The sequence below is a fragment of the Candida oxycetoniae genome (genome assembly GCF_023343755.2).
Source record: "Candida oxycetoniae strain CBS 10844 chromosome Unknown scaffold18, whole genome shotgun sequence".
Taxonomy (NCBI): domain Eukaryota; kingdom Fungi; phylum Ascomycota; class Pichiomycetes; order Serinales; family Debaryomycetaceae; genus Lodderomyces; species Lodderomyces oxycetoniae.
Window position 1 is genome coordinate 76,492 of NW_026055460.1, and position 23,199 is coordinate 99,690.

A 23,199-nucleotide genomic window follows, 5' to 3' on the forward strand; every position below is an offset into this window, starting at 1 on the left:
TGCTTCAAAAGGTACTTAATTTCTTTGCTTCAAAAGATACTTGTTTCCTTTCCTTCAAAAAGTACTTGTTTCCTTTCCTTCAAAAAGTACTCGTTTCCTTTACTTCAAAAAGTACTTGTTTCCTTTACTTCAAAAAGTACTTGTTTCCTTTCCCCAATTACACGAAAGCCCAACTTTCGGCTTCCTTTTGTTTTCTTCATATTGATAAAATACAAATGACACGAGAGCTCAGGAATCGGCGTACGCGGTTGGGAATCCGACAACCAGACGCTAGAGATGTCACTGGTACGATTATTATGCTTGATGAGGGTATTGATGAAGATGAAGCCCATTCTATGAAGAAATCGACAACGGGTGTTATATTAAACCCCCAGCCTCACGATTCGCCAAATGACCCTTTGAACTGGTCAGTTTGGAAACGAGATTTGTGTTTATTTATAATCGGATTTGCTAGTTTTCTCGGAGGAGGTATGTCGCCCTTGTTGGCTGCAGGAATGAACACTTTGGTTGTTGAATTTAATAAGCCTTTGACTACGATTTCTTATCTTGTTGGTGGGTTTATGTTATCACTTGGATGTGGATCGGTGATTGCTAGTCCCACTGCTGTACTATATGGCAAAAGGCTTGTTTACATTGCAGGAACTTTTATTTTTATGATGGGTGCAATCTGGGGTGGTGCTGCGAAATCGTTTGGCAGTTTGATGGGTGCTAGGGTTCTTACTGGTATAGGTGCCTCACCAACAGAATGTTTGCCAAGTGCAACAATCGCAGAGATATATTTTGCTCATGAGCGTGCATATAGAGTGGGATTATACACAATGTTGATGTTGGGTGGTAAAAACATCATTCCACTTTTGTCAGGTTTGGTGTTTCAGAATTTGAATAGACACTGGCTATTTTGGATTTTGGCGATGTTTTTAGGCGCCACATTGATAGGGATTATATTGTTTGTTCCCGATACTTTTTGGGACAGAACGCCGACCCCGTCCAAGAGATCGTTGGAGGAGACAAAGGCTGCTCAGAATGTTGCATCGTATCACCCTCCATCACAAAGACCCAACGCATTTGCTTTGCACCGGCCTTCACAATCTAATTTTCAGGATATTTACAGTTTACCATCATCATTGGGTGGTGAATTTTTTAAAAATATAGAGGAAGAGAAACCTATTGAAATTACTGAACCAGCGGCAGTTGCCCTTTCTGTGGAACATAAAAAGAACAGTTGGTGGGATAATTTGAAGATTTGGCATGGAAGATACACGAAAGATAGTTGGTGGATGGTTGCTTTGAGGCCATTTGTACTATACAGTTATCCGCATGTATTATTTGGATCGATTACATATGCATTGGCAGTGGTTTGGTTGATTGTGATTTCAGAAACCATTTCGGAAATCTTCAGGCATCCCCCATATGGATATGATCAACAAACTGTTGGTCTTTTTTATATCTCGCCCTTTGTCGGAGGAATTTTGGGCTCATTATCGTGCGGGTTAATTTCAGATAGAATTAGTAGAATTTTGGTCTCCGTGAATAAAGGAGTGTACGAACCTGAATTCAGGCTTGTGATGATCATACCATCAACAATCTTTATTGTAATAGGACTAATGGGATATGGTTGGTCTTCTACTGAACAGGATCCATGGATTGCGCCGGTTTTGTTTTTTGGTTCTTTGGCATTTGGTTCCTCGATAGCATCCACTACCGCCATCACATTTGCAGTTGATTCATACAAGGTGTTTGCAGCGGAAACTTTGGTTTCCTTCAATTTTTTGAAAAACTTTTTGGGTTTTTGCTTTTCTTTGTTCAATAACAAGTATGCTGATGCTCAAGGGTATAAAAACGCATACGTTACATATGGAGGGATTCAGTTATTTGTGAGTTTGTTTGCTATTCCGTTGTACATATATGGGAAGAAGTCAAGAAGGTGGACGGATGAGAAGGAGTTGATGAGAAGTTTATACCATGAAGATAACATACCCCCCAGTGTTTCTTTAAAGAGTAAGTATGATAATGATAGTGATGCACAGATAGAGTAAAAGGCATAATAATAAAAAAAAGAAAGAAAGAAAAACTCCAACAGGTAAATGTTACCAATATATATTACGATATTTCCAATTTATATTTATCAGCTAGTTGAGGATTCTTTTTGAAGTATGTTCCCAATCTCTCCTCTAAGGAAAGCCCATTAAACTTATTCTGTTCAAGCACTGGCATTCCAAGTTTTTCAATGATACACCCACTACTTATAATGCCACAAACTCCACTAGTAATCCAGTCTTGGCCACTCAAAAACCATACCATGATGAATCCTCCACAAAAGGAATTGCCTCCACCTGTAACATCGATCACTTTAGATTGATCTTGATGGTAGGCTGGTAAGGTGACGTTTAACTGACACGGAGATGCTTCTTTCAGTGTTTGAATATGACATCCGGAAGCACCACATCGAATCACTGTACCCGAATTCGCTATTTTTTGATAGCTTGTGAATTTGTTGCACAACTCCGTGAGGTCAGCATTTATTGAGTTTGTCAGAGTCAATGCTTTTGCTTCATCGAGATTTGGAGAAAACACGTGTATCAAAGGTAGCACCTCTTTTAATTTGTTGTAATTTTCAAAAAGGCAGTCGTCAGGCAATGGTTCATATATGTAGATCGCATTAGGATTCACTTTCCCTAGTTCTTCAATAATCAATTTACAACGATCTATTGAGCAAATCAAATGATAGCATTGACTTTGTCTCAATTCCGGATACTGTAAAACATCTTCAACTTCAATTCTCTTTTTTGGTGTTTGGTATTCAAACGACCGAATTCCGTTTTCATATATATTAACCCCTCGAGTAGTTAACCGATTATGGTTTTTACGAAAAATAGCACCTGTTTGCCATGTATCTATTTCTTCGCGTATTTTCACCGGGAAATCTGTCCCCTCATCGATAATTCCACTAATTTTCCGACTATATTGTGCTGGCAGAACAATTCTTGCGCCAATCATCGCGTATGGCCCAGCTCCCCCTATAATATTTTCCTGAGGTGGATATGAAGGACTAACATACCGATTTTCATCTATAATAAACATTCCCAAAGTCGTGAATATTGACATGGTTCCATGCAGTTACAATAGTTTTAATTGAAAGTTGCAAAAAAGAAAAATGAAAAAATAAAATAAAAATAAAATAAATAAATAAATAAATAAATAAGTAAATAAATAAGTAAATAAATTCTTTATCAGAAAGTTGTGGAGAATTCAAATTGCAAGAAGGATTTATTTCTCAAGTCTACAAATATCATAAGCTTGAGTAAGGCATCGAAAAATAAAGCTTCTATAAGCACTATCTTACCTAGTGGTGGTGATCTTCTTTGTTGTAAGCTTGACACAACAAAAAGCCTAGCTCAAGGAAATTGTGATACTTCAAAATCGGGAAATAATACTATTATTATTGTTATTAATATTACTCCCTTATTTTGTTCTCTGTAGTATGCATCCACGGACAAGGACTTTTTCCTCCCACTTGTTAACGGAAACCTCAACCGAGATAGTAGGCAGTGTGCTCCACTATTTCGCTCTGCTCAATAGTGTCGTTAGAGAAATCTTTGAACCATTTCGCAACCAAACTTTTGATTTTTTCCTTTCAAAAAGTCAAAATTCTCTTCAACTAAAACAAAACGTTTGATAAAATGAATCGTAAAATAATGCAATCAAATCAACCGTAATATAAAACAATCAAATGACATTTTATACATGTATGATTGTAACTGGCTCTGTTTACTGCTACAAATCAACTAAAGTAAATTTCATTTGTATTGTTTTTATGAATGAAAAATTTTTCAACAGAATTTGGTCCAGTAATCTAAATGGTTTCTGTGAGCCTAAAACTCGCTAGGCTGTGTCACTCCCTCAAATAAATGCCCGTTTGGCCAAGTCGCTAAGGCGTCGCGCTCGTATATTAAATTTGCGACGTGAAGATCGAGAGTTCAAATCTCTCAATGGGCAAATTTTTTTTTCTCTTCATGACACTAAACATAATTTAACTATCTTCTGGTTACTCTTGTTTTCCAACAACTCCGAATCGGCGAGCTTGAAAGAAACCATAATATCAATGAAAATGTGCTGATATCTAGTATAAGGATTTTCAAGATATATGACAAGTTACAATGTCATCACCAACGGACTAAATAGTTGGGAGAAAGAGGGGAAAAGGGTATAATTCAATAACACACCGTGCCATGCTACTGAATGATAGAGAGTCATAGTTGATATAAAGACTAAACAAAGGCGGAACAAATCAACGTACCTTACGCTACATCTCAGATACAATCTTTTTTTTTTTTTCCTTCTTTCTTTCTTCTTCCCCTTTCTCCTTTACCCAGCCTTAGTTGTTGCTGTTGTTGGTGGTGGTGGTGGTGGAACAAGATCTCCAGTCTCATGCTTCACACTATCTTCCAATTTCTTTGATTTATCCAATTCTTCATTCATATAATCATTCAACTCTTGGCTATCAGCTACTATATGTTTCTTCTTTCTAGCTGATCTCGTAGATGGTTTTGTTGCGCCCAATGGAGGCGGTGCCGATAAAACAACATTGGTGGAGGTGTCAAGATCCACAGCGGTATTCTCAGATTGAAACAACACGTCATCTATTATGGAATTTTTTTCAAATTTCCCTACAACTTCAGGAATTCTATGTATTAACCCATAACCAACATCGCAACCAAGAATACCCCTATTATGACCCGTTCCCCATTGGCGTGAAAGATTCACTGTGACGGGACGTAAAATATCGTAATCGTGGTTATAAACATATAGTGTTATAGGTATATTGTCTTCTCCCGATTGTGCATAATGATGGTTGTAGTAGCTTAATATTGTGTTGGACAAGAGTGACTCACCTCCTTTACTTAACAAACCTTTGGAATTAGGGTCATTGGGAAATGCAGAGTCACATCCAATAATAAAATCAGAATGAGGAACTAATTGAGACCGAAATGCTGGTGATCCTACATGCGTGTTCAATATTCTCCACACAAATGTCGCGGTGTTCAAATGCTGCGACTCAACGGTTAAACCCAATTTTTTCAAAGACTTTGCACCTCCTTTCTCCTCAGTCTTTTCCCCTTTCTCCTCAGTCTTTTCCCCTTTCTCCTCAGTCTTTTCCCCTTTCTCCTCAGTCTTTTCCCCTTTCTCCTCAGTCTTTTCCCCTTTCTCCTCAGTCTTTTCCCCTTTCTCCTCAGTCTTTTCCCCCTCCTCCCCCTCCTCTTCCTCCTCTTCCAAGGGGATACTAATTTGCCTTATGACACCGCCTTTAGCATTCCACACGTCAAGAATGAGGTCTTGTTTGTGTTGAGCTAATGTAGTCAACTCTTTATTTAACAAGTCAAAGTTGACGGCTGCTGCCTGCTCGGCAGTGGTACTATTGCCGTAATTGATGGTGCCATCTTCATTAATCGTATATGAATAAGTTGAAAAGGCATGAAGTAAGGGCAATTCGTGATTATTAATCTTAATAATATAATCGAACCATGATTCAAATCCATATTCATGAGCCTTAGAATGCGCAACTACATTCAACACACGAAGACCATACCCTCTATTGTTTATATGCGTTGCATTCTTGAAATATGCATCATTAAACGAGTCATCCTGGCTCGCTTGCCCTTCAAGTCTATCGACCAACTTCTTTGCAAACGAAAACATGAAAAGAGAATGGGTGTGGTTATAAAAGCCATATATTTTATTCAGTTTATCCATGCTACCAATGTTTTATCTATATTGAAAGAAAAAAAAAAAAAAGGTCTATAAAAATGAATATTGATTTTAATGAACAGTACAAGTATAACTTCCTCTCCCTCTCCCTCTAGATTTCGTGTAATTGGAGAGGGAGCTCATATCCTAAGCATATTTGTATGATTTCGTGTAGCATGAATAATAAAAGAAGTTGGAGCTTGAGCTTGAGCTTGAGCTTTATGGGTTAAAATGCCCCAGAAAAGGCTAAACTCCAAGTTCTACTTTGACCATTGTCAAGGTAAGTGTTTGTCCAAGTATCGGAGCTAAAGAATGCATAAGCAACTTTAGGGTCAATGATTGCTTGGTTCAATCTGAGAATACCAGTCCAACCACTGTTGACATTATTGATAAATGTAGACACTTGGTCGTTCCATTCTTCTTGAACATACGAGGCAATTCTAACCGATGAAGATGCCGAGGTCACTGGTAACATGTGAATACCATGCACATATTCGGGATTGTTGTTTGGTGTACCAAAGTAAGTAGTGTAGTCGAGTTTGTTTTCGAAAAAGATACCACATACTTTGTTTGGAAGGAATGCCGCTGGTTGCACTACATTATCAGACTTTAAGTAAAAGTAAGAGTTGAATGAACGTCTCATGATAGACAACATTAATCCACCTCTTGCTTCCATAGCATAGTCTTCAATAACATTACCCCAAAGTTTCATAGCATATGCAAAGTGAATATCTTCTGAACTTGATTCTTGGTTCTTACCGTCATTGCTTGCATATAATCCAGCGGCCCAACTGTGACCATCATACCATGAAAACAGTCTTGAAATGGGGAAAAAAGTATCACTGCTTGATGGATTTGCAACGTCTCTCACTAATGAGTTAACCCAATCCTTATTGTCTTGAGCCCAAGTACCTCCGAGCTTTTTATCGATACGCCCAACAACAGCAGCAGCGTGGATAAAGTATCCGTAATGGAAATGGTGATCATTGTAGTAGGCACTTCCAAAGTCTGCTCCATCATTACCACTTTGTGCGGCAGTTGAAGTAACGCCACCAAATTTGGTATCGTACATTAATGGGTAAAACTGCTGATTGTTCAAGAATGTCTCAAAGGCCTTTTTCATTTCAGCTAATGTTGCATTGGAGACAGCTTCATCTTGGATAATTTCGTCAACAACTAATAAAATTTGAGCGTATTTGTCAATAACCTTTCCTGAAAAATAGTTTGAGTTCATATTCTTTACAGAAGCAGTGATATCCACAGCTAACTCCTCGTTGGCTGTTTTTGCCAATAATGCAAGTTGATCAGTTGAATAGACCAAGGGAGTAGTTGTGCCAGCAAGATATGGCAAGAATTGGATTTTCTTGTCAATAACTTCAGTAAACGACAACACGTTTGTTAAGAACCCACTCATTTCTCCTTTAGTTTGGGATGAAATTTTGATTCCAGTTGCTCCTTCTGCATTCAATGATTCAAGGTGGTGAGGTAAAGCAAAGATTATTGGTTTTCCACTCGAAGATGTACCTTGAGTATCGTAGACAATCTGGTATGACGCAGCAGATGAACAGACAACTGATCCTTGAACTGTAGCTCTAACTGGGTACATACCTGCAGCAGCATCATAAAACTTATCCTGCTCTTGATCTGGAGCAAATGCAACTTGAACAATTAAACCATCGACAGATTTTGATGCTTCCAACAGGTATACATTCGAGACTGATAACTTGAAGTTTTCATCTGCAACAGGTAAAGTAATATAAATCAACCAATCAATATCATTAAGCAAGGTAGCACGGTATTTCAACACATTTGGTAACAAGGCTGTTGAATTTTCAAAAGTTAATGTTTTAAAACCATATAAGGAATTTAATCTAAGTACCAAATCTCCGTTGTAAATACCAGTAACAAATCCCATACCTTGCACAAATGGTATTTCAACATTGTTAACCGTATCACCGGAAGTGCTAGATAAAGTAACTTTGGCTGCCATTTCACTCATGTCAGTAACTCCCATAAACACTGAATCTCTACCGAATGTTGTTGCTGAAAAGATCAATTCTCCATTATTGGTAGGATTAAAGTAGAATGATGGAACACCTTCATTATTTGTGTTTTGAGATCCAAAGACTCTTTGTGAAGCATTTGCATGCTGTACACCAAAGCCGTAATAGGTTTGTTTACTCCAGTAAGCAGCATAAGGATAAGCATAAACCATTTGTTGTTGATTGCCCAAGAACAAGTTGGCATAATATTTGTTAGTTTGAATTGGTTTACCGTTATTGTTTACTCCAGCTGGAAGTGCCAATGGAAGTTGCGCTCTTGGGAATATCGATGGTGGCGCAGAAGTATCAATTGCAGTGAACAAATCTCCTGAATAACAAATCTCGGGATCAATATTTGGAGTTTCTTCCGCTTCCATATCTGAACTAGTTGACGACATTGAAAATTCCAGACTCAGTGATATCATGCTACTTTCCTGTACAGATGCAGATACTGGTACCGAGCTGACAACAGCCATAATAGTGCTAATAGTTGAAACGCTTTCCATAGTTGAGCTGACGAGAACTGACGAGTTACCATAAGATGATACAAATGATGAAGTCAATAACACAGTTGATAATGATGTAGTGGAAACGAACGATGAAGTTAACAGGTACGATGATACTGTTAATGTAGCGGATGGAACAAATGAAGATTCTGAGTCAGCTTCTAATCCGGCTCCAGCAGCCAAGCTTGAAGTGGCAACAGCAGCTCCATTACTGACGCTGAGATCAGAAACACTAACGGTTTCATCGTTGGCAACAATCAACTGGGTGGCTTCAGTTGAAATAGTTACATCATCAGTGATTGAAGATACATCAATGGTAACGGATTTGCTTTCGGAAACAACTGATTGACTGGTGACTGGAGCTGGTTTTGTTGTGGGTAATGATTCCAATGAAGTAGATGGTTCATAAGTGCTCGATGGTTCCGAGGTTAAACTGAAAACCGTTGAAGTTGAAGTAACTGCCGTTTCGACATCTGTTGATGCTATTGATGCAGTTGGAGTTACACTTGCAGAAAATGAGCCAAGTAATCCTGCTAACGAGCTTAATAGTTGAGAGGAAACTGCTGGGTTGGAAGCGGAAGCAGATCCTGGGATTGGACTAGCTTGAGTAGCAGCAGCTGAATTTTTGTTTTGTGAACTCAGCTTAGTAGCATCATTAGCGGCACCTCCAGATAAGGTTACTGTTTCTTTACCAGTAGTGGTATAAACGGTTGGCACAACAGTGGTATAAGCTACTGTTTTACATACGTCTTTTGTGCATTGGACTGTCTTGATCAAAGTTGTTGTTGAGGTGGATGTAGTAAAAGTAGTGTCACGAACTTGAGTTACATGAGGAGCAGGTGCTACAGATGTAGATTTGTTTGGAGTAACAGTCTTGTAGACAGTGTGACAATTTGTATGGGTAATGATAGAGGTGAAATGCTGTTGCTGTTGCTGTTGCTGTTGCTGCTGTTGTGCATTTGCAGCTACTGTTTTTGGTTCATGAACAAATACAATTGGAATTCCTGTAGTCAAACTTTCTGGATTATTCGATAATATTTGAGCACCCAAAGACTTGATACATGGACTGTTGACAAAGTGTGTTTTGGTAACTGTGACTACATTATCTTCTGATTCAAGTTCCTCCTCTGCCACTGCATTAGAAATAGCTAATAATAGGGAAAAGAAAACCTTCAATTTCATTGCGATTGACTAACCCTCCTTTTTGGAAATTATGAAGCGAGCGAATAAAACCTTTAAATGAATGAAAAGTAGTTAGATTATAGGTAGTTGGTTAGCTAGTAATGTAATGATTGGCTTGTGAGGTGGTAAAGACTCTACAAGAATATTGCATTAATAAAAATGAGGAAAACATTATAGACATATATATACATATATATATACATATACAAATATAATTATCAGAATATACAAGAGAGTAAAAATCATATTAGAAATAGAAAGGGATCAGCAAGTATGAAAAAAGGGTGATATCAATTTGATCACAGATTCCATTACAATAGTTGCAAAATCAAGATATAGCCAGAAGAAAAACGAGAAAAAGAAAGAAAATAAAAAATTATATGTGCAAACCTTATTGCAAGTAAAAATAATATGTTTTAAAAGCTTAGCTTTGATTTGTATTTTAACAAGATTTTTTTTTTGAAAACATACACAATGGGTGTATAGTGTGTTTGGATGTGATTATTATACAATAAGAACATTTTGTAGTCCTCTAGATTCAAGAAAAGGAGGTTCTGGTTGAGCACAAATAAACACGGTGGTTTTTGAATAGCATATGTTTGTTGGTAGTTTACAAGTTTTTAAGAGGCCAATAATGGGCTCTGTAGAAAGGGAGGAGGAGAAGGAGGAAAAGGAAATGGAGGAGGAGGAAAAGGAGGAAAAGGAGGAGAGCTTTGAGGTATAATAACTCCGAGTGGATTTTAACCTAAAATACATTGATATTTTGCTGTTATTACTTTGCATCTTGCACAGAATAATTTTAACTTACTGCATTGTGGCATAAAGAAGAAAAAAAATAAAAAAGAAATAAACAAACAAACTGTTTTATTGAAAACCAGCGAGGTGATCCTCAAAGCAGCAAGTATGACTACTTTTGTGCAAAAATGGCTGCGATAGAAGTCATGGGTCATTGATTTGATTCGTATTTTATTGTTTGATCTCACGCAAGTGTGACTGTTTGATTAGTTCTTCGTTTAGTTTCAAATAAAGCGCCAAAAGTATAAACCTTGTAATAGAATTGGTGGCAAATTCGATGGTATTCAAACTGATACATTGACTATTACTACGGAAGTTAAAAAAACAAGCAAACAAGCAAATAGGCAAACAAGCAAACGGGCAAACAAACAAACAAGCAAACAAGCAAACGGGCAAACAAACAAACAGGCAAACAGGCAAACAAACAAACAAACAAACAAACAAACAAACAAAAGCTTATTTGTCATGGAAGACATTCAATCTGACACATTGTAATTCATCTCATCTTTGCTCACACAACTCAAACCCGTAATGTTGATTCTTGGTCTCTTGAAAACGCTACCAGAAATTCGCCACGTTTCTGCAAGCCATCTTCAAAAAAAAATAAAACACGCACAAAACTAAAAGATCTTATAATAAAAAACACAAATGTAATCAAGACACAAACGATCTTCATTAAGACGTAACCAGCAATGCAACGTCAATGTGCTCATAGAGTCTGTTTGAAAAGCCATTGGCTCTTTTTAGGTCACAATGTGCGATAAAAGGAGAAGGAAGAAGAAGAAGAAGAGGAAGAAGAAAAAGGCAAAAAACAGAAGGATGAGCAAAAGACTACGGACGATGTTGCAATATTGAGTGCAATTTTGAAAACGAATATCTTCCAAGACAAAAAAGAGGATTGCTCGTTTGAAGCATCATAGTAGTGAATGTTGGTTGCATATTTGTATGTTTATTTTAAGAGAAGTTTGTGAATGCCAGTTGTGGGTCTAGAGGTACTCATAGTTAGTCGTTTGAGTCTCTTGTTTTATTAGGTCAAAATGTACCTGTCATGAAGTTAATTATGAATCTGTCAGAAAAAAAATATTTTTGGAACGTGATCGGCCTTAGGTATAACTTATGTACCTAACTAAACTACTCGATTTAGCTAATTCCTTTTTATCAAATCTGTGTAATCAAGGTTGTTTCTTCTACTTTAAATTGGATTTTTCTCATATTGCCTACACTATTTGTTCCCACCACCAACTAAGCTTTACTATAATCCATAACCAATCGGGACTTTAAATCTTAATTTTTTTTTTTTTCTTTTTTGCACATTTTTTTTTTATCCCTTTCCACGCAATTTTGAAAAACCCTTATTCGTTATCTTGATTGACTTTTTAGTGTTTAAATCTTTTTGCTTCTAGGTAAGTACACAATTGCAAATATGACCCAAGTAGTTGTTCTCGGAGCAGGTGTTCTAGGCCTTACTACTGCAATAGAGTTGAAGAAATGGGACCCAAATTTACAGATTTCTATTATTGGACATCATTTACCAGGTGATATTGACCCTTCCTATACATCCCCTTATGCTGGAGCCAATTGGCAATCTTTTGCAACTTTCGAGGACACTAGATTACAGAAGATTGACGAAAAAGGGTATAAAAGGTTTTTACAGCTTGCCAAAGACGATTTTAGATCGGGGATATGGTCAGTAGACACAATATCATATTTTACTGATTATGCAGTAAGTCGAGCCAAGGGTAATTTCAGACAATTCATTCCATGGTACAGAAACGTTGTTGAGGATTTCAAGATTATTGACTCTCAAGATATCCCTTTTGCAGATATTTCTTTTGGAACAAAGTTTAAGGGAGTTGTCATTTCCGTTCCTACGTATCTTTCCTTCTTGGTACAACAAAATAAGGAATTGGGAAATGCAATTGCTAAAATTCCATTACTCAAAGATATAGAAGAGGCAAGAAATTTCACCACTACTGGCAAAAAAGCAGATATTGTGATTAATGCAAGTGGTTTGGGTGCTTCAGCTTTGAAAGGGGTTGATGATAGGAAAATTAACTTTTCTGTTAGGGGACAAGTGTTGCTAGTTAAAAACAACATCAAGTCGATGGTTTCGGTTGATGGGTTTCCTGGATTTCCAAATGAAATGTTGTACATGATGCCCAGAAAGGAAGGTGGCACCATTATTGGAGGTTGCTTCTTGGCCGGCGATAAAAACGAGAAAGAAGATAAAGAGTTGACTTCGAGGCTAATCAACAGAGCAATCAAATACGCGCCTGAAATTGTTGACCCAGAGTATAAGAATAATCCAATTGAGATAGAGATTAAGCAAGTGAATGTTGGGTTTAGACCATTTAGGGAAGACGGTCCACGAGTCGAACTCGATAAGCATCGTAAATGGTTAATCCATGAATATGGTGCAGGTGCTGGTGGATACCAAGGAAGCTATGGTCTTGCTCAAGAAGTTGTAAAAATTGTTAAGGATAATCTATCTAAAGGGAATTCCAAGTTATAAAAAAAATGTCTTTCTGTTCCTGCTCCTTTTCCTGCTCCGGCTCCTTCTAATCAATCCTGTCCTCGTTGACCATCTAATGACATATAAATCCAATTAACATATTAAATATCCTTTTGCCTCCCAGTTGAGCGTATTTTTTGGCATGCTCCTTATCAGCATGATCCGATATATATTCAGCTGCTTTGTTATTATGATGAGCTAATATTGGTGTTGGTTTATCTGAGTATTGCTGCGTTTTCACATTAACGTCAGCATACCCATATTGCGGATTGAAAAAATCCTTGTTTGAAGGCTCCTTAGAAATTGACAGGGTCATTTCAAAACAGAAAACAAATTGAATGTATACTATATATAAATATATATATATAAGATAGCCTCTTCCTTTTCAGGAGAAATCACTGGCGCAAACCCCTTTTTTTATATACTACAATTTTGCTTTTTCTACTTTCATGTACTATAGAGATATCCTCAAGATTGCTGCTTATCACAAAAAGACAAAAAAAAAAAGAAAAAAATGAAAGCCGTTCTGGTTGATAATGGGAGAGCAAAAACTGGCTTGCATACTGGAATTCATAAAGAACTTATGACCCAGCAATTGAGCCTCAAATTTGAATATACGACACTAGGGAGCGAAGCGAGCTAGTGGAGCAGTATGTAGAGAGTAACGACACTGTTGAGCAGAGCGAGGTGACACTATCGAGCAGAGCGAGATAGTGGAGCAACACTTTATAGCTTGTTCAGTTCAATAGCATAATGCTACAAATATGAGAAATTGGGCAAAAATAATATGTGATAACGAAAACTTAAGGGGACAGACAAATGGTTGGTTATTAGAGTAAACTCTTTCTCTAACTAAAGCCCAACACATTGTGGCTTTTACCCATACATTTGAACAATGAAACTCGTGGACCAACACTTTGCAGCTTGTTACAACACTATCTCGCTCTGCTCGATAGTTTGAACAATCAAGCTCGTGGAGCAACACTTTGTAGCTTGTTACAACACTCGCTCTACTCGATAGTTTGAACAATCAAACTCGTGGAGCAACACTTTGTAGCTTGTTACAACACTATCTCGCTCTGCTCGATAGTGTTTCGCTCATCTAGTAGGCTGTTTTTGGCAATCTCCTTCTTCACATGGTAGCGTTTTAACAGCGAGATAGTGTCCGCTAGTCGCTATTGCTCCACTATCTCGCTCTGCTCGATAGTGTCGAAGTTGAAAAAAAAAAAAAATTCACCTAAAATTTTTCGGGCTTCATAATCGTTTCCTGAGTAAATATATACAGAGAATGAGAGCATCACAAATCCTAGGGTTTAGGTCGAGTTTACAAACGGCCTTAAGAAGACCTTGGCAAACATATAGAGATGGTACAATATGGTATGGTCAGCTTAAGACTGGTTCCAAGAGACATCGTTTGACAACTAAACAAGGAAACAAGAATTATTACAAAGGTACCGGATCCTCAGGTATTGGGACTTTGGATACCCGTGGCAGGTATCATATAAATTGGGATAAAGTCAGAACGTATGTTGTTCCAGCTGGTTTGAACGTTAGCACTTTAAAGCCATTGGTTTCACCCAAGTCACCCAAATTTATACAAAAGGTTGAAGGATACGACGATGGGTTTAAAAGCCCACAATTGGCATTACACTCGGCTATAAATTTCATAGAGAATGGTTCCAGTATGGAAGATCTAGATTTGGAGGAAATAGGATATGTTGAAAAAATCACAAATCCTAAGCTCCAGAAAAAAGAAACTACAACTGAGGATGATGACTAAAAACATGTATATATATATCAAATCAAACCAAAACTGTATTTAATTTCAAGAAATGCAATGAGCAGAAGGAGAGGAGGGAAAGTTTTGTGAAACACATAGCATTACCTCTCCCTCATCTCTTGTATCGTGTGTCACGTGACTCTTCTACTAACTTTTTTTTTTTTTTTTCTGACACTACAAAAAACGCGCTTTACTTATAAACTACTTCTCATTATAATTCATATATATATATATATATGGGTATGGATATATAGATATATAGATATTTGTCCATACTTTTTCTAGCTAAAGGATGGCAGTACGTAAGATAGATGTCGAGACTGAAACGACTGAAGGAGAACAAGATGTAAATACACTCCCTGAACTGAGGCAAATGCAATCTCCTGTCGTTTCACCAGCAACTGATGATACCGAATTTCAAGATATTCCAATGGAAGATGTACAAGAGAATCAGGATCCTACAAGTAGTAGTTCTGATCAGATGTCTCTCCCATTGTCCAAAATCAAGAAAATATTCAAGATGGATGCAGAATACACTGGTGCGAGTCAAGGAGCAGTATACACTGCAGGAATAGCTACAGAGCTCTTTGTTCAGTATTTAGTTGAACAAGCCAGTTTGCTAGCCAAAATGGACAAACGGAAAAAGATCCAGTACAAGGACTTTGCCAATGCTGTAAGCAGTCACGATGCTTTAAATTTTCTCAGTGACACAGTGCCGCGAACACATCCAATTGGAGAATTGGTGAAAAAGAAACAGGTGAATTTGATTGAGAAACCAAGTGCAAGTCGAAAAGTTGGCGATAATGTAACAGTGGCAAATACTACAGCAATTACTACCAACACAACTACTGCTACTAACTCCTTCTCCTCCTCCTCCTCTTCTTCCACAAATGCCCTCAAGAATGATCCAGTCTTGCCTAAGGGCCAGCAAATTTTAAACTTTCAGCCACAGGTAGAGGCGAAAGTTACCAAGAGGACTAATGGTATAAATGATTTGGCTTCGCTATTGGAAAAAGAAGAGGAAAAAGATGAAGTAGAAAAGGAAAAAGAAGTGTTGGATAAAAATCTGGATACGTTGAATTAAATTGCTCCCTTCCTTTTGTTAATAACTTCCAATATACAAATTGTGTCCCTAGAAAGCTTTATAGATCGAGGGATATTTAGTGCATGACAAAGTTTGATCACTTGAAGCCTGGTCAAATCCGGTATGGTTTTTGTGTAAATTTGTACACCAGTAATCAAAAACTCAACGAGTGATTCCTTTAACTGAGGATAAATACGAAACACGTATACTGCTTGTTCGTTAATTGCAATTTCTTTGGTTTCCGTACTTACCTTACTTGGTTTTTTTTGGGCTAAATCAGAGTTCTTCAACATAAAGTCAATAGCCTCTTGAAATTTTGTTCCAAAAAAGTAATCTCCTTGTGCATTGTCTTGTTGTAAGATCTCAGTGACAAATTGCAATGCTTCAACTGTGACTTTAACTTTTTTATGTGGAAAAAAGTTGTTGTTGTTAACGTTATTGATCACCGAAAATGTGGCGAGAGAGTTTGAGCCAGTTATTAGAGCAATTAACATTGGCCAATGGGTGGTGACAATAGGGAGAACAAGTTTATAATCCGTGCAAAGCAAAGGGTATACCATTCTCAAAGTTTTAATAATTTGTGACTTTAATGAATATGAGGGTTGAGATACCAAAACGAGTCCATAATTGAATATTCTCTTTAGAACTGCGTATACATCCTTCAGTATTGGCGAAATCCATTTTTCTTCTTCCCGTTCTTGTTCTCCTTCTCCTTCCTCTTCCTCTTCCTCCATCTCGTCGTCTGAATCAACAGTCATCTCTGAAAAGGGTTTATCTTCCGTCCTTTTGAAATATTCTTTCCCACTTTCATATCCACTGTAAGCGTCTACTACTCTGTCACCATTGATAAATGCCACCATTTGCTCTTTATTATGCATACCCCAAGGATGAAACTGAGAATTATTGACATCTTGGTGCTCAATCATTCTCTTTTCCTCAATCATATACATTTGCTTAATTTGATCAACTAGCGCTTCAAAAACAAGAAAATAACTCTCTGAGATTTGATTGAATGTGTGGTATGAATCCAAGAGTACAAATATATCAGACAATATATCTGTTAGCTGGTTTGATTCCAAAAGTTGAATGCCGGCAACTTTTATTACAATCATCAATATTCCAGGTAAAGCTGGATTTAAATTACTCCCCATCGCCATCTGCAAGCTAATGCCATCGATTAGGTAGTCCAGATTGTCCATGATCATATGGATCATAGAGCCTTCATAATAAGTGTCAAAAATGGCTTTCATAGTTCTTTGAGCCTGTTCTTGAATGTTCGGCTTAGTAGTTAAAGTCAAAGCTTGTAAAATAGTCAAGAGGTAGTTCATGAGAACATCAGATCTAAACTGGTCTAGCAGAATAGATCCTGCAACTGTACCAATGGCATCTAGTGCCGATATATAAGCTGTGTCATTTGCAAGTTGCTGCTCCGTTTTATAGCCCAATTGTCCATTCCTAGTGGACAAGAGCTCTTCTGCCTTGTACAAAATCAAATAAGCAATTTCACTTACGGTACTTTCATTTATATCCATGTTTGGTATGTCCAAGAAAACCGATACATCTAGATACCTGTGCTCAGATAGAATATTTTTGGAATATGTACTAGCGAACCACATGGCAACACCGCTGTATAAAGTATCATTCACATTAGCGTCATCCAAAATTTCTTCTAGCACAGACAATGTTCCATCGATTGAGAAATTTTTTACCCTTGACAAAAACTGGATTAAAGATTTCAAATGTTTTTCAAGAAACTCTGATTTGAAATCAATGCATGTCCCTTCCTTTTCGGTATCCATGGAGAAATTTTTCAACTGACGCGCTAGGAGCTGGAGACTGTGGGCAGCAAGCTTGAGATCACCATTATCATCAATTTGTGATGTGTCCTGTTTTTTGACATTCTTGGCATTTATGTACGCCGGTAGCTTTATGACGTCCAAATGATTTGACTCCAAAGCTTCTGAAACTGCATATTTGTTCTTTTTGGTGCTCTCAAACTTTACACGGTCGGTAGTAAATTGAAGCAAGATCTTCAAGCATCTTGCTTTTAGATTATCAAGTTCTAAAGTGTTTGAGAGAGCATTATCTTCAAATTCATGCTCCTTTGATAGTTTCAGAAGCATGGCAAAGTATAGCTTTATAGAAATCATGCTGAGAGCTATCTTTTCCTCATTTGTGGAAAAGGTTATCAAAGACAACTTATTTTCAATTAAGCTCTCTAGCTTTGCTTTAACCATTTCATAGAATGCTGTCAGTTTTTGTGAATCACCCAGGAAAGCTTCTTTCACAGTGTTTGCTATCTGCCAAACCTTGGAATTTTCATCTGTTTCATTATACGATGAAGCGCATACTAATATGGAACAGATATCCGGTATTATTGGTGTCACCTCATAATACAAGCTAACAAAACAATTCTTCAAAATAGAAGTAATAAAAAACACAACCAGCTCATATAATTCAATTTTGGATTTAAACAGTTCTTTGTTTTTTGGACTAAGAATTATCGATTTGAAAAATATAACGAGCATGATCTTGAGTTGTTTTGATGTTGCTCTAAGCCACGACATGGTTCGAGGTCCCCCAGCTTTGAATTTAGATATCTGCACCACATTGGACATTAAATTTTCATCTTCGTCAGCATCAAGGTCAGAAATCTTTAGCTTTTGATCCATGTTGAGTTTTGCGCCCAAATCCTCATCATTAAAAGAGGTGCTTATGATGGTTGATAGAAGATAGAGCACTTGGGCCATTAATTTGTAATTATGACTTGAGTTCATGGTTGAAAACGTTGTTAACGCCGACACCACACCAGGAACAATCATTGATTGCTTTTCGGCTGATAGCAATTTAAGCAGAGTCGATACCAATTTGAAAGTTTCGCTCAACATCAGGATGGCCTCCTGGTCGCTTGCTCTAGTTGAAGTCACAACATCCAATGCCAAAGATATGGTATTTGTTAAGAAATAAAGTCTCTTTTCCGATTCTTGGAAATAATTTGAGTCCAAAGCCGTAATAAAACTCATCAAAACTCTTATCGACACTGCTTTGAACTGTAGCAGCTGACACGTTATCGCGGTTGCCTCCTTTTCCACGTCACCTTTCCCCCTTCCTTTCTCCCCACCTTCTCCAGTTAGGAGCAAAACAAGCGGGTAAAGCTGATCGAACAAGGCATAGTTCACATTATATCTCCAGCAATGCTTGGTCAAATAAGCTATGAGCACAAGTAGATGCTGAGTAATTGACAGGGCAAGTTTTGGACGCCTTAGTAGATTCGAGATGGGGAAAAATATATAGTCAGCAACATTGGGCAATAATATGAATGGTTTTTCCAGCTTGCAGTATTCTTCATACAAAGATTGTGCGCTTGTCTCAATTGAGATTAACAAGGCAATAACTCTGTGCTCATTCAAGGGAGCTTGGGCTGAATGAGTCAATGTTTCTCGAGACAACTCAATGCATACTGGTTTAATTAGCTCAAAAAGCTCTAATGAGCACGTCCTTTCAACAGTACTACTACTAATAGAGGTATCAACGCTCATACGAATATCTTAAAGCTCATCCCTTCCCTTACTGAAAAATTCCCTATTATCGCCTGTACGGATAAAAGGGGGGAGGGGTCAGCGGCTAAAGAGGCATCGGAATAATTAATTGTATGGGAGTGCATATTAAACAAGACTCTCGCTTCTCTTTTTTCTTTGACTGAAAAATGAAAAATTTTTTTTTCTTCCTTCTTTCCACTTTTCATTACATCGACATTGGAAATAGATTTAAGAGTACGTAGTTTGATGGGTTAATTTCACATTGAGAGGCCAAGAAGGCAGATGGAGAGAAGGAGAGAGGAAGAGAGAAGGAGAGAGGAAGAGAGAAGGAGAGAGGAAGAGAGAAGGAGAGAGGAAGAGAGAAGGAGAGAGGAAGAGAGAAGGAGAGAGGAAGAGAGAAGGAGAGAGGAAGAGAGAAGAGAGGGAAAGAGGGAAAGAGGGAAAGGGGGAAAGAGGGAGAGGGAGAAGAAGTACGCACACGAGTCTGTGTGAGTATTTTTGCGTTTAGTAATAGACAAGTTTTTGAGGGAATGTAAGAAATTGGTTCAACTTCATCTTGAGAAGAAACTATGAGCATGTTTTTTTTTTCCAAACATCTTTACGTTTGTTCTTTTGACAACACACTCATTTTATGCATCTTGCTGATGTGTTAAAGTAATACTCTTGTTCAACACGAGAGATTGACTTTTTGGAGTTGACCAATACCTTTATACTTTCTTTGTACCGCGCTCATGACTCCAATGTTTTTTTTGGACACTCATGTGGCCCTTTATATGTTTAAAATCAAAAACTTGACTATTGGAAATACTAACCTGTTTCTAGAAAAATGACAAGAACTTCAGTTTTAGCCGACGCTTTAAATGCTATCAATAACGCTGAGAAAACAGGTAAACGTCAAGTCTTGATTAGACCCTCGTCAAAAGTTATCATTAGATTCCTAACTGTTATGCAAAAGCATGGTATGTTTCAAATTTTTTATTTTTTTTTTATTGTCAGCCACTTGTACACCGAATTGATAACTGGATGGATTGATCGGTGTTCAGTCCCTTTCTGTCTTTTAAGTATTCGGGAGAAAAATGCAAAGGAAATGCTTCTTACACGATTACTGCTTTACTGCTGTAGCATTTGATCGTTTACTTTTCCTCGACACTAGCAAGCAAAGCACTATCGAGCTAGTGGAAGAGCACTGATTAGCTTGTTATGACAGTATCTCGCTCCGCTCGCTAGTGGAAGAGCACTGATTAGCTTGTTATGACAGTATCTCGCTCCGCTCGCTAGTGGAAGAGCACTGATTAGCTTGTTATGACAGTATCTTGCTCTGCTCGCTAGTGGAAGAGCACTGATTAGCTTGTTACAACAGTATCTCACTCCGCTCGATTCGCTAGCTCGCTTTGCTCGCTAGTATCGATCCTTTTTTCTTTCTGACTTTGTCATCAATACTAACAATTGGCCAGGTTATATTGGTGAATTTGAATATATCGATGACCACAGATCCGGTAAAATTGTGGTTCAACTTAACGGAAGATTAAACAAATGCGGTGTTATCTCTCCAAGATTCAACGTCAAAATCGGTGACATAGAGAGGTGGACCGATAATTTATTACCTGCAAGACAGTTTGGTTACGTAATTTTAACCACCTCAGCAGGTATCATGGACCATGAGGAAGCTAGAAGAAAACACGTTTCTGGTAAAATTTTAGGATTTGTTTATTAGGTTTCTAATAGAGTTGTTAATATCATTTTATAGTGTGAAGATAATACCTGTTTAATTAAGATTCTTTCAATTTAACCTTATCTGTTTGGCTCTCTTTTAGTTAGCACCAAAATTATCTCTTCCCTTTTTTTTTTTCTCTCTCCCACTTCAACCTTCTCTTTCAGCTAAAGACTTGTCTTGTACTTTAGACAATGATACCTGAGTCTGTTAGATTTGTGGTTTCCACTTTATCTTGGACTTTAAGAGCAGGTTGTTTGGCTCATTTAATACATGAGAATGTATACGAATTCACAGAGACAAGAGGCGAGTCTATGCTCCCCACAGTTCAGAATCAACACGATTATGTTCATGCATTTAAGAAATATAAATATGGAAGAGGGTTGGAAATGGGGGACTGTGTTGTTGCCATGAAACCAAGTGATCCAACGCATCGAATATGCAAAAGAATAACTGGTATGCCCGGTGACATAGTTCTAGTTGACCCAACGTCATCCTCCGAATTAACCAATTCACCAACTGAAGCATTACAGCATGACGGATTCAATAAATTCATACGAATACCACAGGGCCATGTTTGGTGTACTGGTGATAATCTTTGTCACTCCTTAGATTCGCGATCCTATGGAGTATTGCCAATGGGGTTGATTACGGGGAAAATTGTTGCCGCGAATTCGATGAATGAAGGAATAAGAGGATTTTTCAATTTCCGATGGATAATAAACACCTTCTATGTTGAGGAATGAGCCTACTTAACATCTATAAAAGAAAAACAAAACAAAACAAAACAAAACAAGACAAAACAAGACAAGACAAGACAAGACAAGACAAGACAAGACATAAACTAAAACAAAAGTAAAGGACTTGTACAGAAAGCTATTGTTTTCCCAAAGCGCGATTTCTAGCCAATGCTCTTGATACAGATCGACCAAAGTTTAAGCAAGGAAAACTCAAAATAAATCCGCATAATAAAGTTGTGAATATTGATTGGCCAAGATAGTATTGCACGAAATTGATTTCAAAACCAAGAAGTGACAATAAAAAGCAAATGTTTTGAAGCAATTGACGCGAAGACGTTGTTTTTAATGTTTTGAACATTTCATTCACGCCTATAAAGCCCACCCACGAAGCTATTAATGCCAAAAAAATAACTGATGAAGCAGCAATGAATACAATAGGAACTACTGGATTAACGGTTTTTTCATCTTCTCTAAAGATATGGTGTATTTCAGGCTGAAGGCCAAAATCTAAGTTTTTTTTCGTGTACTTACTTGCGCTTTGCAACTCTGAGGATGGTTTGAGCTCAAGCAATCTTTTCACCAAATTTAGTTCCTTTTTAGAATCAGCTATAGTAAGGCTCAAAACTAGGGTGTTTTTTGACTTTAGTATATCTGGAATTGTAGCAGCGGGAATAACAAGGTCAATACTATTATCCTTAACCACGGGGACAAAGTGGGTCAGGGTAGATGGTTTTTCTGCATCGGCCAAAGTAAACATTATTTGCTCAGGAGTAAGGGTTTTGTCAAGAGCATTGTCTTTTAAATGAATTTTAATGCTATCCTTTGCCGACTCGATAGGCAATACCTTGACTTCCTGAGTGTCTATTTCTCCAAAATGGATGGCTTTGTCATCAATAGATACCGACCCCGTAATTGAGCGAGATGCAAGTGCATGCAAAGCAAATATAGACAATGGTATAACTTTCTTGATATGCATTGTTGAAAAGGCCCCTTGCAAAAAGTTTTACTATTAGTTTTAGATGCTCAGAAGGGAATATGGTAAAAACCTTGAAGTAATTGACGTAGTTAGTTTAACTCTTTTTTTTTTTTTTTTTTTTTTTTTTTTTCTCTCTTCAACATTAGTAAAGGAAAAGAAAAAGAAAAAAGAGGGTGGCTCAATTGAGGATCAAATTCTCTAATTCGTCACCTGGAGGACTAGTTGGGAAAAGATATGATATGATAAAAGTAATTCCACTGACTATGGAGATGATAATGAAGAAAGGTACCAATACGATACCTGTTGTCAAAAAAAATAATACGTAAACTGTTAGTAACCGATGGTTGTAATCTAGTAATCAACCCGCGTGTGAGTTTACCAAGAGTTTCCAACTTACACGTCAAAATGAATATAGTCAATAAGACAAAAATGATTATAACTAATGTTATTGCCGGAACTGCAAACATTGGTGGAAGGCGTGTGAATGGAAACTTTTTAGATTGACATTGAAATGAGGTATTAGTTTACTGTTTATAATGAATCTCTTGCTAGAACACTCTTTGAAATGCACTTGCTTATTTGATTCA

General features: G+C 37.4%; 12 protein-coding genes across 12 annotated transcripts; 6 read left to right on the forward strand and 6 right to left on the reverse strand. All coding sequences in view use genetic code 12, as the record gives it.

The window, feature by feature from the left end:
- Positions 1 to 215: 215 nt before the first annotated feature.
- On the forward strand, positions 216 to 2,036 carry HOL4 (Hol4p; the record flags this gene model as incomplete). The annotated part of the gene is made up of 1 exon (XM_049324614.1): positions 216 to 2,036. The coding sequence occupies one exon, from the start codon at positions 216 to 218 to the stop codon at positions 2,034 to 2,036; it is 1,821 nt and encodes a 606-aa protein (XP_049179613.1).
- A 64-nt stretch (positions 2,037 to 2,100) lies between these two features.
- Positions 2,101 to 3,105, reverse strand: MAK32 (Mak32p; the record flags this gene model as incomplete). Its single annotated transcript, XM_049324615.1, has 1 exon — positions 2,101 to 3,105. One exon carries the CDS (start codon positions 3,103 to 3,105, stop codon positions 2,101 to 2,103), a length of 1,005 nt encoding a protein of 334 aa, XP_049179614.1.
- Positions 3,106 to 4,365: 1,260 nt separating this feature from the next.
- KGF56_003298 (uncharacterized protein) lies at positions 4,366 to 5,697 on the reverse strand (the record flags this gene model as incomplete). The annotated part of the gene is made up of 1 exon (XM_049324616.1): positions 4,366 to 5,697. One exon carries the CDS (start codon positions 5,695 to 5,697, stop codon positions 4,366 to 4,368), a length of 1,332 nt encoding a protein of 443 aa, XP_049179615.1.
- A 274-nt stretch (positions 5,698 to 5,971) lies between these two features.
- Positions 5,972 to 9,475, reverse strand: ENG1 (endo-1,3(4)-beta-glucanase; the record flags this gene model as incomplete). Its single annotated transcript, XM_049324617.1, has 1 exon — positions 5,972 to 9,475. The coding sequence occupies one exon, from the start codon at positions 9,473 to 9,475 to the stop codon at positions 5,972 to 5,974; it is 3,504 nt and encodes a 1,167-aa protein (XP_049179616.1).
- Positions 9,476 to 11,693: 2,218 nt separating this feature from the next.
- DAO1 (Dao1p) lies at positions 11,694 to 12,782 on the forward strand (the record flags this gene model as incomplete). Its single annotated transcript, XM_049324618.1, has 1 exon — positions 11,694 to 12,782. One exon carries the CDS (start codon positions 11,694 to 11,696, stop codon positions 12,780 to 12,782), a length of 1,089 nt encoding a protein of 362 aa, XP_049179617.1.
- A 73-nt stretch (positions 12,783 to 12,855) lies between these two features.
- KGF56_003301 (uncharacterized protein) lies at positions 12,856 to 13,098 on the reverse strand (the record flags this gene model as incomplete). The annotated part of the gene is made up of 1 exon (XM_049324619.1): positions 12,856 to 13,098. One exon carries the CDS (start codon positions 13,096 to 13,098, stop codon positions 12,856 to 12,858), a length of 243 nt encoding a protein of 80 aa, XP_049179618.1.
- A 972-nt stretch (positions 13,099 to 14,070) lies between these two features.
- On the forward strand, positions 14,071 to 14,562 carry MRPL27 (mitochondrial 54S ribosomal protein mL41; the record flags this gene model as incomplete). The annotated part of the gene is made up of 1 exon (XM_049324620.1): positions 14,071 to 14,562. The coding sequence occupies one exon, from the start codon at positions 14,071 to 14,073 to the stop codon at positions 14,560 to 14,562; it is 492 nt and encodes a 163-aa protein (XP_049179619.1).
- Positions 14,563 to 14,854: 292 nt separating this feature from the next.
- HFL1 (DNA polymerase epsilon noncatalytic subunit) lies at positions 14,855 to 15,646 on the forward strand (the record flags this gene model as incomplete). The annotated part of the gene is made up of 1 exon (XM_049324621.1): positions 14,855 to 15,646. One exon carries the CDS (start codon positions 14,855 to 14,857, stop codon positions 15,644 to 15,646), a length of 792 nt encoding a protein of 263 aa, XP_049179620.1.
- Positions 15,647 to 15,808: 162 nt separating this feature from the next.
- On the reverse strand, positions 15,809 to 19,185 carry KGF56_003304 (uncharacterized protein; the record flags this gene model as incomplete). Its single annotated transcript, XM_049324623.1, has 2 exons — positions 15,809 to 15,828; positions 15,894 to 19,185. 2 exons carry the CDS (start codon positions 19,183 to 19,185, stop codon positions 15,809 to 15,811), a joined length of 3,312 nt encoding a protein of 1,103 aa, XP_049179621.1.
- Positions 19,186 to 20,011: 826 nt separating this feature from the next.
- Positions 20,012 to 20,899, forward strand: KGF56_003305 (40S ribosomal protein uS8; the record flags this gene model as incomplete). Its single annotated transcript, XM_049324624.1, has 2 exons — positions 20,012 to 20,144; positions 20,640 to 20,899. 2 exons carry the CDS (start codon positions 20,012 to 20,014, stop codon positions 20,897 to 20,899), a joined length of 393 nt encoding a protein of 130 aa, XP_049179622.1.
- A 191-nt stretch (positions 20,900 to 21,090) lies between these two features.
- On the forward strand, positions 21,091 to 21,642 carry IMP1 (endopeptidase catalytic subunit; the record flags this gene model as incomplete). The annotated part of the gene is made up of 1 exon (XM_049324625.1): positions 21,091 to 21,642. The coding sequence occupies one exon, from the start codon at positions 21,091 to 21,093 to the stop codon at positions 21,640 to 21,642; it is 552 nt and encodes a 183-aa protein (XP_049179623.1).
- A 130-nt stretch (positions 21,643 to 21,772) lies between these two features.
- Positions 21,773 to 22,612, reverse strand: KGF56_003307 (dolichyl-diphosphooligosaccharide-protein glycotransferase; the record flags this gene model as incomplete). The annotated part of the gene is made up of 1 exon (XM_049324626.1): positions 21,773 to 22,612. One exon carries the CDS (start codon positions 22,610 to 22,612, stop codon positions 21,773 to 21,775), a length of 840 nt encoding a protein of 279 aa, XP_049179624.1.
- Positions 22,613 to 23,199: the final 587 nt, after the last annotated feature.